Genomic DNA, 12,281 nt, shown 5'->3' with positions numbered 1-12,281 from the left:
ACCAGCCTCCCATGGTGTGCGCCCATGGCAGCTCTCCCAGAGGTAGTCCCAGAGGCCCAGGAGTGCCACTGCCCTTTGTGATTCTAAAACAGTGAGTGGCTGTGGACTCATGCAATTCCTGAAGCTCCTGGATCCTGTCTGGGTGCGTAACCTGCTTCCTGGCTCCATTGCTCAGCCACTCTAGCCATTCAAGACCCCCTTTGTTCTACTCCTTGTATTCCAAGGACACAATGCCCTACTAGAATTCTGCCTTTTCATTTCCAGAGCCCCTTTCAGAGAGGGATGTCTTTCACTAGAGCAGATTTCTAAGGGTTCTGATTTTGCATTCTGGTGTTATATCACTTTCTAGGAGCCAGTTTATGGAGATTCCCTCACCCTTCTGTTTATCATCCAATATCTCCCAGCAGATTCATGACTCTGCATGTCCTACCCCACAAAAAGCAGTTGCTTTTCTGCTAGCGGAGATCCAAATATATATTCTTACATCTCAGGGTGATTCAGTGGGTATTCCAAGTGGTTTGATATATAACCTGCTAAATTCAGTAGACCAGTTGAAATGGGGTCCCCTACTCCTCTGCCATCTTGCCACCTCTTTGGATGGTTTTATTAACACACACACACACACACACACACACACACACACACACACACACACACACACAGATACCAACAGATGTTTTTAAGAATGTAGAGAAATTTGAACCCCAGAACACAGGTAGCTGGAATGTAAAGTAATAATTTTTAAGGTAGTTACTTTGAACAATGGAGTGTCATTTCCTTAAATGCTAAGACATTCAGGTACCATTGGACTCAGAAATTTCATTCTTGGGTATATACCAAGATAAATGGAAACATATTTCTAAACAAAATCATGTAAACTAATATTCATAGTGGCATTATTCATAGTAAATTAAAAAGTGGAACCAATGCATGTATCTATCAACTGATATATTAAAAAATAAGTTATATTCATAAACTACAGTATCACATGAGAATATAACGTATGAAGTGCTGATACTTGCAACAAAATTGATGGACCTTGAAAACATGCTATGTGAATGAAACCAGTTACATAAGACTAAATGATACTTGATTCCATAGGAAATATTTTGAATATTAAAATCAATGGAGACAATATGTAGATTAGTGTTTGTGTAAGATTGGCAGTGTGAGGTACAGGATGAAACCTACAAAAACAGCAATCCTTTTTGGGGTTCTAAAATTGTCTGTGTTGATCATCACACTTCCCTGAGACTCTACTACCTATTGAGCTATACACACTGTGCACTATTACTTGGTGAATTTTATGATGTATGAACTCTATCTCAATAAATCTTTCACTCAAAAGAATGAATCCAAAACACAAGGAAGAGATCTCATTCTAGCTCAAATTGTGTATTACATACTTATTCGATGGTCTAATTCCCTCTGCTCTGGTAAGAAAACAAGAGGCTAAGGATAGTTAGCCTTTATCCTTTATGCTCTTATCTATAGTTGACAGTGCCATGTGTGATATTTTTCTGTGAAAATGTATTTGTTCATCTAATAACTTCTTATGATCACTGTTTTTTTAATGCCCTCTAAACTCATGTATTCATCATTTCTAATTCTTAAAAATAGTCAGTATGCAATTGCTTACTTATAGTATTCCAATGTTTCACATCCTTATTTTCTTATTGTATATACTTCAGTTGTTAAATCCTAGCATGTACATTGCCATTTAATCTTTTAAATACTATATTTGTTCTATTTTCACTCTTCTATTTTAATCCTAAACATGTTTATGTCAGGTTTATTAGTGGTATTCTTAAGTAAATCATTATGAATTTTATCTTCTCTAAATTTTTACATTATTTTGATGCAGTCCTTATATCACTTTGATTTCTAATTTATGCTGAGTACATGTCATAATTCCTTTTTATTTTTAAAATTTTTAAAAGATTTTATTTTTTTAAGTAGCCTATGCATTTAATGTGAGGCTCAAACCCATGACCCCAAGAAAAGGACCACAAAGTCCACTAACTGAGCCGGCCAGTCACCACCCCCCTCCTCTGAAACGTGTCATTTTTCAGTGTTCGTCTCTTTGGACAACAATTACTAAATTATACAAATATTAAACTATTTTCATATTAGCAATACACTTCAGTCACCTACGGATTCAACAGACTTCAAAACAGAAACACAAAATGTTACTGACAAAAGCAAAAAGAAAAAAAAAACTATTAAATTTAGGAACTCATGCTAGTGTGTACAGGACTACCTCACCTCAAAATATACTTGAAGGATTGAGCAGAGCTTGATACTACAGTAAATAATTTAAAAAATAAGTCTCTGGTAAAGACTATATATGTATAATGTTCATAATATTTCTTTCATGTTGTGAAATTTTGTCAGTGTGTAATGTGCTGTGGAATTCAGCATGCTAATAATTTTAGAGGAATTTAAAATTTGTGGTCCTCAAGAATGTAGGACTGTGATTTTAATTTTCTTTTAAAATCCTCTGGCTTTGGTATCACATCAACATTTTTCTCATAAGTTTGGAAGCATTCCTTGCTCTTCATTTTTTTAGATTTTGAGAAGGATACGTATTAGTTTTTCCTTAAATGTTTGGTAGAATTCACTAGTGATGCCATCTCCTCCTGAAATTTCTGTGTTGTGAAGTTTTGGTTACTGATACAATCCCTTACTTGTTAATGGTCTACTTAGATTTTCCATTTCTTCATAATTCAGTCTTGGTAGATTGTATATTTACAGAAACCTATCTCTTTCTTCTAGGATAGCCAATTTCTAGGCATACAATTGTTCATGTTCATAGATGATTCTTATGATTATCATTCTGTTGTATAAGTTACAGTATCTCTTTCATTGATAATTTCATGAATTTTAGTCCTTTCTCTTTTTCTTAGTCTAGCTAAAGATTTGCCAATTCTGTTTATCTTTTCAAAAAACAATTCTTTATTACGTTGGTTATTTATTTTGTTTTTGTAGTCTCTATTCCATTTCTATCTACTGTAATGTTTATTTCTGCTAAATTTGGGCTTTATTAATTCTTGTTATTCAAGTAGGTTTTTGTTTGTTTTTTTTTTGTTTGTTTTTTCTTTTTCTTTCTCCTTGAGTATCTGATTTATTCTGGTGCTAATTGCAAATCAGCTATTCACATTATCACATTCTTTTCTTTTTTAATATTTTTATTATATTATGTTAGTAACCATACAGTACATCCCTAGTTTTTGCTGTAAAGTTACATGATTCATTACTTGCATATAACCCAGTGCATCATGCAATACGTGCCCTCCTAACTACCCATCACCAGCCTATCCCATTCCCCCACCCCCTCACCTCTGTAGCCCGCAGTTTGTTTCTCAGAGTCCATAGTCTCTCATGCTTCATTCCCCCTTCTGACTACCCCCCCTTTCTTTATCCCTTTCGTCTCCTACTGATCTTCCTAGTTCTTATGTTCCATACATGAGAGAAACCATATGGTGGTGACCTCTCCATTTCATTCATAATTTTAATAATCTGGGTCCTTTCTCTTTTCTTTTGGATAAGTCTTGCCAGTGGTCTGTCAAATTTATTGATTCTCTCAAAGAACCAGCTTCTAGTCCTGTTGATCTGCTCTACTGTACTTCTGGTTTCTGCTTGATTGATTTCAGCTCTAATTTTGGTCAACTCCTTCCTTGTGAGTGGATTAGGCCTGTCCCTCTGTTTCTGTTCCAGCTTCTTGAGGTGAGAATACAAAACTGCATTTTAGATTTTTCTATTCTTTTGAGTGAGGCTTGGATGGCTATGTATTTCCCCCTTAGGACTGCCTTTGCAGTTTTCCATGGGTTTTGGACTGTTGTATTTTCATTCTCATTGGTCTCCATAAATTGTTTAATTTGATTTTTGATTTCCTGGTTTATCGAGTCATTCCTGAGCAGGATGGTTCTTAGTCTCCAAGTGTTTGAGTTTCTTCCAAATTTTTCCTTGTGGTTGAGTTCCAATTTCAGAGCGTTGTGGTCTGAGAATATGCACGGGATAATTTCAATCTTTTGGTATCGGTTGAGACCTGTTTTGTGTCCCAGAACATGGTCTATTCTTGAGAATGTTCCATGGGCATTAGAATAGAATGAGTATTCTTTGGTTCTGGGGTGTAGTGTTCTATATATATCTATGAGGTCCAACTCATTGAGTATGGCATTCAAAGCCTTTGATTCTTTGCTTAGTTTTTGCCAGGGTGTTCTATTTCTGATAGTGGAGGGTTGAGGTCCCCTACTATTAATGTATTTTTATTTATATGTCTCTTTATTCTGGTTAAGAGTTGGCTTGTGTATCTTGCTGCTCCCCTGTTGGGGGCATATATATTTATAATTGTCATATCCACTTGTTGAATACTTCCTTTAAGAATAATATAGTGCCCTTCTGCGTCTCTAACTATAGTCTATAGTTTAAAATCCAATTTATCTGATATGAGAATTGCTACCCCAGCTTTCTTTTGAGGTCCATTTGCGTGAAAGATGGTACTCCATCTCCTTACTATCAGTGTGAATGCATCTTTGGGTTCGAAATGAGTCTCTTGTAGACAGCAAATGGATGGTTCATTTCCTTTTATCCAATCTGCAACCCTGTGGTATTTTATGGGAGCATTTAAGCCATTCACATTAGGACTGAGTACTGAGAGATATGATTTTAATGATGCCATGTTGCCAGTAAAGTCTTTGTTTGTATTGGCTGTGACTTTCTGTTCTGTATCACTCTTGGGCCTTTTTACTTTTATAGAACCCCCCTTAATATCTCCTGTAGGGCTGGTTTCGTGGTTACGAAATTGGTTAGTGACTGGCAATTCTGAAATGTCTTTATTTCTCCATCAATTCTGAATGACAGCCTTGCTTGATAAAGGATCCTTGGCTGCATGTTTTTCTCTGAAAGAGCTTTAAATATGCTTCCCCAACCCTTTCTCTCATTCCAGGTCTGTGTAGACAGGTCTGACGTAATTCTGATGCCTTTGCCTTGGTACGTGAGAAATTTCTTTGCCCTGGCCGCTTTCAATACTGTATCCTTGGATCTAATATTTGCGAAATGCACTATGACGTGACGTGGTGTAGTTTTGTCGTGGTTGAGCTTGGGAGGGGTCCTCTCTGCCTCTTGGACACGAATGTTTGTTTCCTTCGCTAGATTAGGGAAGTTTTCAGCTACAATTTGTTCACATATCTCTTCTAGACCTCTGTTTTTCTCCACCCCCTCGGGGATGCCAATGATTCTAACATTGGATCGTTTCATTGAGTCAGTAATCTCCCGTAGCCAACATTCGTAGGCTTGGATTTTTTTAAGAGCAGCTTCTATTTTGGTTTTTTCCTCTATTAACCCATCCTCCAATTCACTAACCCGTTCCTCTGCTTGTGTGACCCTGGCCATCAGAGCCTCTAGTTTTGCTTGCATTTGGCTCATAGAATTTTTAATTCTGTCAGATTCGCTCTCATTTCTGTCCTTAGGGATTCTATATTCTCAGTAACCTTTTCGTTAATAGTTTTTTCAATTCTATTCATCATTTTGACCATCGTTACTCTGAATTCCATTTCTGATACTTTGGTTACATCCATATCCATTATTTCTGTGGCAGAGGCCACAGACTCACCGTCTTTTCTTTGCTGGGGGTGGTGGGCTTCTCCTTCTTGTCATTCTGATGAGGAGAGGTTGCGGGGTTGTCCAAAGCCCAAATTATTGACTGGGTCCCAGGCCATGCCCCTTGTTTTATAGGGATCTTAGGGTTCTGGGCTTCTTCTTTCAAGATTTTATTTATTTATTTATGTGGCAGCTAACCAGCGAGAGAGGGAACAGAAGCAGGGGAGTGCTTCTCCCTTCTCCCCAGCGAGAGAGGAAGAAGCAGGCTCCCAGCGGAGGAGCCCGATGAGGGACTCCTTTCCAGAATGCCTTGATCACGCCCTAAGCCAAAGACAGGCGCTCAATGACTGTGCCACCCAGGCGCCCGGGTTGTGGGCTTCTTGATTTTTCAGCCTGCATTCTGTGTTCTGGGGGAAAGGCATGCTGCACCAATACTCAGGCAACCCTGTTTGGGTAGAGTCTCCGTGTCCCCTGCGAGGGGGGATGGGGATGGGCACTCTCTGAGCCAGTATTTCCAGGCTTTTGTTCTCTGGCGGCTTTCCCTGGCGGTTTCCTGTACCTCTTCTGAGAGTCAGAGCAGCAGCGGCCGAATTTCAGCCTCTGTCACAGAACAGAGGGATTGCGGCCCATTCTCTACTAATGTTCTGGCCACTTTAACTCTGTTACTGTTGGTGCTGCTCAACCCTGCAGTGTCCCGGGATGTGCGCCCCATACCCGGTGTCCCAGCCCTCACTTCCAGGGCCCACGTGTCTCTGTCCTTTGTGTTTCTAACGCCGCCAGCCGCCAGCTGCCCCGCATGCACTCCAGAAGCTCCGGGTCTCGGTCTGGATCCAGTGAGTGCACCGGGATTCTGGTGTTCCGCAAGATGCCTGGTGGCGCGCGTACCCGGCTCACTGTCTCAGTCTGCTGTTTTGCGGGTGCCGTAGGCGAGCCCCGCCTGCTCTCCCATGCAAGTGGCTACCGCTTCCCTGCGCCCGAACGTGGTGGCTCCCTCCCCCTTCCATTTATCTTCTGATATCTGTGCACGGTTTCATGGCTCCCCACTCCGTACCTCAATACTCAGCACTGGAGATGTTCATTTGTAGAGATCCAGATGCATCTTCCTGCGTCTAAGGCTGGTTCTGTGGTTGTTTAGGCTGGTCTGGTACCTATCCAGCTTGACTCGGGGGACTGGCTGAAAAAGGTGTCTCCTACTCCTCCACCATCTTAACTCCTCCACATGTTCTTTATCCATTTGTTTGTTGAAGGGTATCTCAGTTATTGTGGACATTGCTGCTATGAACATTGGGGTTCATGTGCCCCTTCTTTTCACTACATCTGTATCTTGTGTGACTTCACATGTGACTGAAATACAAAATTATTAATTTTATTATGTTAAAATCTAGATTCAGGCAGTTTGGTGGGTTTTTTAAAGATTTTATTTATTTATTTGAGAGAGAGAGCACAAGCAGAGAAATGGACAGAGAGAGAGGGAGAAGCAGACTCCCTTGCTAAGCAGGGAGCCCTATGTAGGGCTTGATCCCAGGACCCTGGGCTCATGAGCTGACCTGAAGGCAGATGTTTAACCAACTGAGCCACCCAGGGACTCCTACATTTAAGCAGTTTGAAGATAACATGGGATCGTTAAAAGTCTTCATTAACCCACATATAATGCAATTGCAATGTAAACCACACAGTTTTAAGGAAACAAATAACTAATTCTAAGATTAATATGGAAAATAATGAAAAATCAGTCTTAATAAAACTTTAAAAAGAATTAACGACAAAAGATGAAATCATCAGTGACATAATTTTTTTAGCCATAGGAATAAAAACCAACACTTCAATTAAAAAAAAATTAAAAAGGGCACCTGGGTGTCTCAGTCGATTAAGTATCTGTATTTCGTTAAGGTCATGATCCCAGCGTCCTGGAATCAAGTCCCATATTGGGCTCTCTGCCTAGCAGTGAGTCTGCTTCTCCCTCTACTCTTTCCCTCCTCTTGTGATCTCTCTCTCTCTCTCTCTCTCTCTCTCTCTCAAATAAATAAATACATAGGTAAAGGTTGAAAATGTCGTAATTAATATATGTAGGAACTGGGAAACAAAGGAGAACCAAATTATCAATCAAGGTGACATGACTTTTGATTTGATCTTAAATATCAATAAAAGTCATATTTTCAAGTTGAAAACTAATTATGTTTGAGGCCTTCAGAGGAAAAGTGGATGCTAACATAAAGTACTATAATTGAAGATCAGGGACTGAATTCTCTGGAGAGACTGTAAAATTAAATCACTGATGACTTAGTAAAATTGTTTTGCATAGGTTTCTTCTGGAAATTTAAAGGTTTTCAGTTACTCTGCTTGTAGTATCTTCTTGAAAACACCTAGAAGGTAAGAAAGGGAAACTGTATATAGCAAAATATCTATGACAGTCTGTAGTTCAACCAAATGGAATCAAAATTTATTCAAAAGCTATATTAATAGAAATTGTGATATTTTAAAGTCATTTATATAGGAGGGTACTATTTCATGTCAATCTGCAAATTTCACCCTTATATTCTCTGTAAAATTAATGTGTTTCTTATAATTGAAACAGGTCTTTTTGAAGATAAAATTAAATAATACCTGTGAAGATGTTAAATAACGTAGGCATTATTTAGAACAGTGTTATAAATGCTAAATTGAGAATCGTTGCAAGCCTCTAGAGTGCATGTGGTCTATTTTTTCTTGCTTCCAATTACTTGTGATGATCTTATGGCCTTCATCTTTCTGCAAACCATTTTAGTTGGATTCGACACATATAAAATAAGCATATAGCTTACTAGTCAGGAACCAACAATCTAGTAAGAAAAATAGAGGTTTTTTTTTTTTTAAATAATGAAGGGGAACAGCAGTGGAGATTATTGCAAGACAGAAATGTGTGTGTGACAAGGATCTGAATAATGATGGTAATGTTCATATGATTAATTCAAGGTATGATGCACATATTTTGATGAAGCTTTAAAGAATTAACTCTTTCTAGTTTATAACAAAACTGTGAAGGATAGAGGGGATTAAAAATATAATCTCAGAGATATCAGTTAACCTGCCTGTTGACCTACAAGTTGGTGATAGAGCAAGATTGTAAGCTCAGGCTTCTCTGATCTGAAGGTCTGTAATATTTTCCTTTCATATAGAGTAGAGGAAGAGGTCATACATCTCCTGTAAGTTTAGTATATGTAGAGCTTGCTAGCTATAGACTGAAGAAAGAGGCATGGAGAAATATACTGCTGTGTTGGAATTTGAAGGGAGATGTGATTTATAAAGGTGAAGGATTGTGGAAGAGCAGACATTCCTAAAAAGAGACTTAAGCTCAGATTTATTTCTTGTATCTTCCGGAAATGTAAATAATAATGCATAAAGTCCATATACAGAAATGGAGAACAGATATCTTGGAGATATCTGTTTGAATATTAGAGTCTTGAATGACTTTCCACAATATCTCAAAAGAAGGTCAGCAAGGAGATGAGAATCTGCTCTACAGACAATTTGAGACTTTTGAGAATTAAGGTTTTAAGAGGAGCGACACAATACAATTATTCTTTGGGAAAATCCAAAAGTAGTGTTGGGTGAAGGAAAGAATAGAAAGTTAATTTTGTTTGTAATATTGAGGTATGATGCAAATAAGGTGGGCTTTTTAAATTTAAATTCAATTGGCCAAGGTATTGTACTTCATTAGTTTTTATATAATGTTCAGTGATTTGTTAGCTGAGTTAATCACCCAGGGCCCATCATATCACATGCCCTCTTTAATGTAAGATGGGCTTTTTAGAAATACTGATGAGCCTTTCCCAAAGGCATCACCACTTATTTTTGTTATACTTATCAGCTTCAAGAAGTGTATTCCGATGAAGGGGGATTTAAAAGATTGGGATAGGAGGAGCACAACAAAGGAGTAATATTCACTAAATAAAGACAATGGATATCACCTGAATATGGGAAGACAGTATGCATGTTAAAGAAAAAAATGAGTTAGAAAGAAACTTGAGAGGGATAGTGAGTAAGGGAGAGAAATGTGAGGCAGGAGAGTTTAGTTGAATGCATATTAGAATAACTCAAACTACATGGCTGTTCTAGATAGACTACATAATGTTAATGGGGAAGTCCTGTTCCTTCTCTTAATAAAGACACAATAAACAGTGAAATAGAAATGACATACTGCTTTTTAGAAGAACTGAAATTCTACTGAGTAAAGTGATGTGGTAATTTTCTGTTGGGCAATACATTTTCATAGGAAGCTTGGAAACTCATGTGCGTTTTTCAGTAGGAATGTTTGAAGGTTTTTCTGTAATATGCAAACCTGATTAGATGACTTGAGAAAATGCTCATATTTTTACTGTGTAACTTACTATGTCCGTGAACAATGCATGTTGTATTAAAATTGTATCAAGCTAAAACTATGGTTTAATATATGTAGTCTAAAAATGAAAACAAAATATGACCAGAGAAACAATTTTCTCTAACTTAGGCAATTTGGTAGAAAGGGTGAGAGGAGGGAAGTGCTTAATATTTCTATAACACAATCCCAGCCATGTGTCACTTCTTGTATTCCATGCAGTCAACATATTTATCATGGCATGGGAGAATCAGACCTTCAACTCAGACTTCATTCTGCTGGGAATCTTCAATAACAGCCCCACCCACATCTTCCTCTTCTCTCTGGTCTTGGGTGTCTTCACAGTGGCCTTTATTGGAAACATTGCTATGGTTCTCCTCATCTATCTGGACATCCAACTTCACACACCCATGTACTTCCTCCTCAGCCAACTGTCCCTCATGGACCTCATGCTTATCTGCACCACTGTACCCAAGATGGCCTTCAACTATTTGTCTGGCAGGAAGTCCATCTCTCTGGCTGGTTGTGGAGTCCAGATATTCTTATACGTGTCCCTGCTTGGAGCAGAATGTTTCCTGTTGGCTACAATGGCCTATGACCGTTATGTTGCCATTTGTCACCCATTACGATATTCAGTTCTCATGAACCAGAAAATCTGTGGTCTCATGGCAGCTTCTTCATGGATTCTTGGCTCCCTTGATGGTATAATTGAAGTTGCAGTTGCATTATCATTCTCATATTGTGGAGCCCGGGAAATACCCCACTTTTTCTGTGATGTCCCTGCCCTTCTCACTCTCTCATGCACCAACCCATTGTTATTTGAAAGGATGATATTTATCTGTTGTATTATTATGCTTCTTTTCCCTGTAGCAGTAATCAGTGCTTCCTATGCTCGTGTTATCGTGGCTGTCATTCACATGGGGTCTGGGGAGGGTCGCCGAAAAGCTTTTGCCACCTGCTCCTCTCACCTCACTGTAGTGGGAATGTACTATGGAGCAGCCATGTTCATATACATGCGGCCCACTTCAGATCGTTCCCCCACCCAGGACAAAATGGTCTCTGTCTTCTATACCATCCTTACTCCCATGCTGAATCCCCTTATCTACAGCCTCCGCAACAAGGAAGTGGCCAGAGCATTCAAGAAGGTGCTGGGGAAGGGGAAGTCTGCAGAGGAAATTGCCTGATGATCTTTATGCTTTGTTTTTTTCTCCCATATTCTTTGATTTATCCTCAAATTCATGTATTCAATCAATATAATTAAGTATCTAATATTTATTGATCTTTGTAGAGCTATAAGCAAAAACATAAGATTTAGAAATTGATACACTTTGCATTTTTTCTTCAAATATTTTACATTTTTATGGTAATTTCTAGCAATGGCTATAAGGAAATATTTGTTGCAAGACAAGACCCACAATTTATTCATTTTTTTATATTATCAGTTAACAAATAGAGGTTATTGCCCAAGATAACATCTGATTGTTTGATTGTATTGATTAAACTTATTGTGTTTCTTAACATATCATAAACTTAACATTAGGGGAAAAAAAAGAATTCTGAATAATCCAATGTCTTCATTTAGGGTGATCATAAAAAAAAATGAATTACCAATCTCTGTATATACTACGTTATGGGAATGAATGAAGGATCATTATGAAAATGAATTTATCAACTAGATGGAGAAAAAAGAGGTATTGTATTGAGATATATGCCCATTGATCTTTAATTGTCCTGAACATTGTCCTTTTTCAGGATGGTGGATGTCTGGGGTGTTCTTATTTATTTCCATTTTCTAAAAATATCAGTCTTATACATGGGAAACTAAAATATGAACATGAATCCTAAAATCCGGATTTTTCTTCCTTGGGTATCTTGATCCTTGTATGGATTGTGTACTGTAATTGTATGAAAACATAATATATTTTGTTTAATGAGGAAGTCTTGGTTTACTGTGGGTTGCATATTCTCAAATCTCATGTAGGACACTCCAAATTTATTTTTATAATGATATTCATATATGACTAACTATATAAATATCAATATGGATACAGAAATAGATGATACAGTTATATAATTCTGGAAATTATTGTGGCTAAAGAGGAAAAACCTTTATACCCTAAAATAAATATGAACTGTTCTGTTAAAAGTGGGTTACAACATCCCCACTGTATATCATATTAACACCAATTTAGCAGCTATATAGAGCAAACATTTATTATGTCTCAGTTTATATAGGCCAGGGTTTCTTATCACAAAGTAGAAATCGAGATGTTTGCTGGGGTCGCAGTTTTATCTGAAGCTTAAGGTCACATTCTAAGATTATGTG

At 37.9% G+C, this 12,281-nt stretch overlaps 1 protein-coding gene across 1 annotated transcript; it reads left to right on the top strand.

Moving 5' to 3' along the window:
• The first annotated feature begins 10,191 nt into the window (after nt 1–10,191).
• On the top strand, nt 10,192–11,139 carry LOC123776381 (olfactory receptor 2M3-like). Its single transcript, XM_045772313.1, has one exon. The coding sequence runs from the start codon at nt 10,192–10,194 to the stop codon at nt 11,137–11,139; it is 948 nt and encodes a 315-aa protein (XP_045628269.1).
• Nucleotides 11,140–12,281: the final 1,142 nt, after the last annotated feature.

Source organism: Ursus americanus, chromosome 5 (genome assembly GCF_024610735.1).
Source record: "Ursus americanus isolate L20-20 chromosome 5, mUrsAme1.1.p, whole genome shotgun sequence".
Taxonomy (NCBI): Eukaryota; Metazoa; Chordata; class Mammalia; order Carnivora; family Ursidae; genus Ursus; species Ursus americanus.
This window is presented reverse-complemented; position numbering and strand designations above follow the sequence as displayed.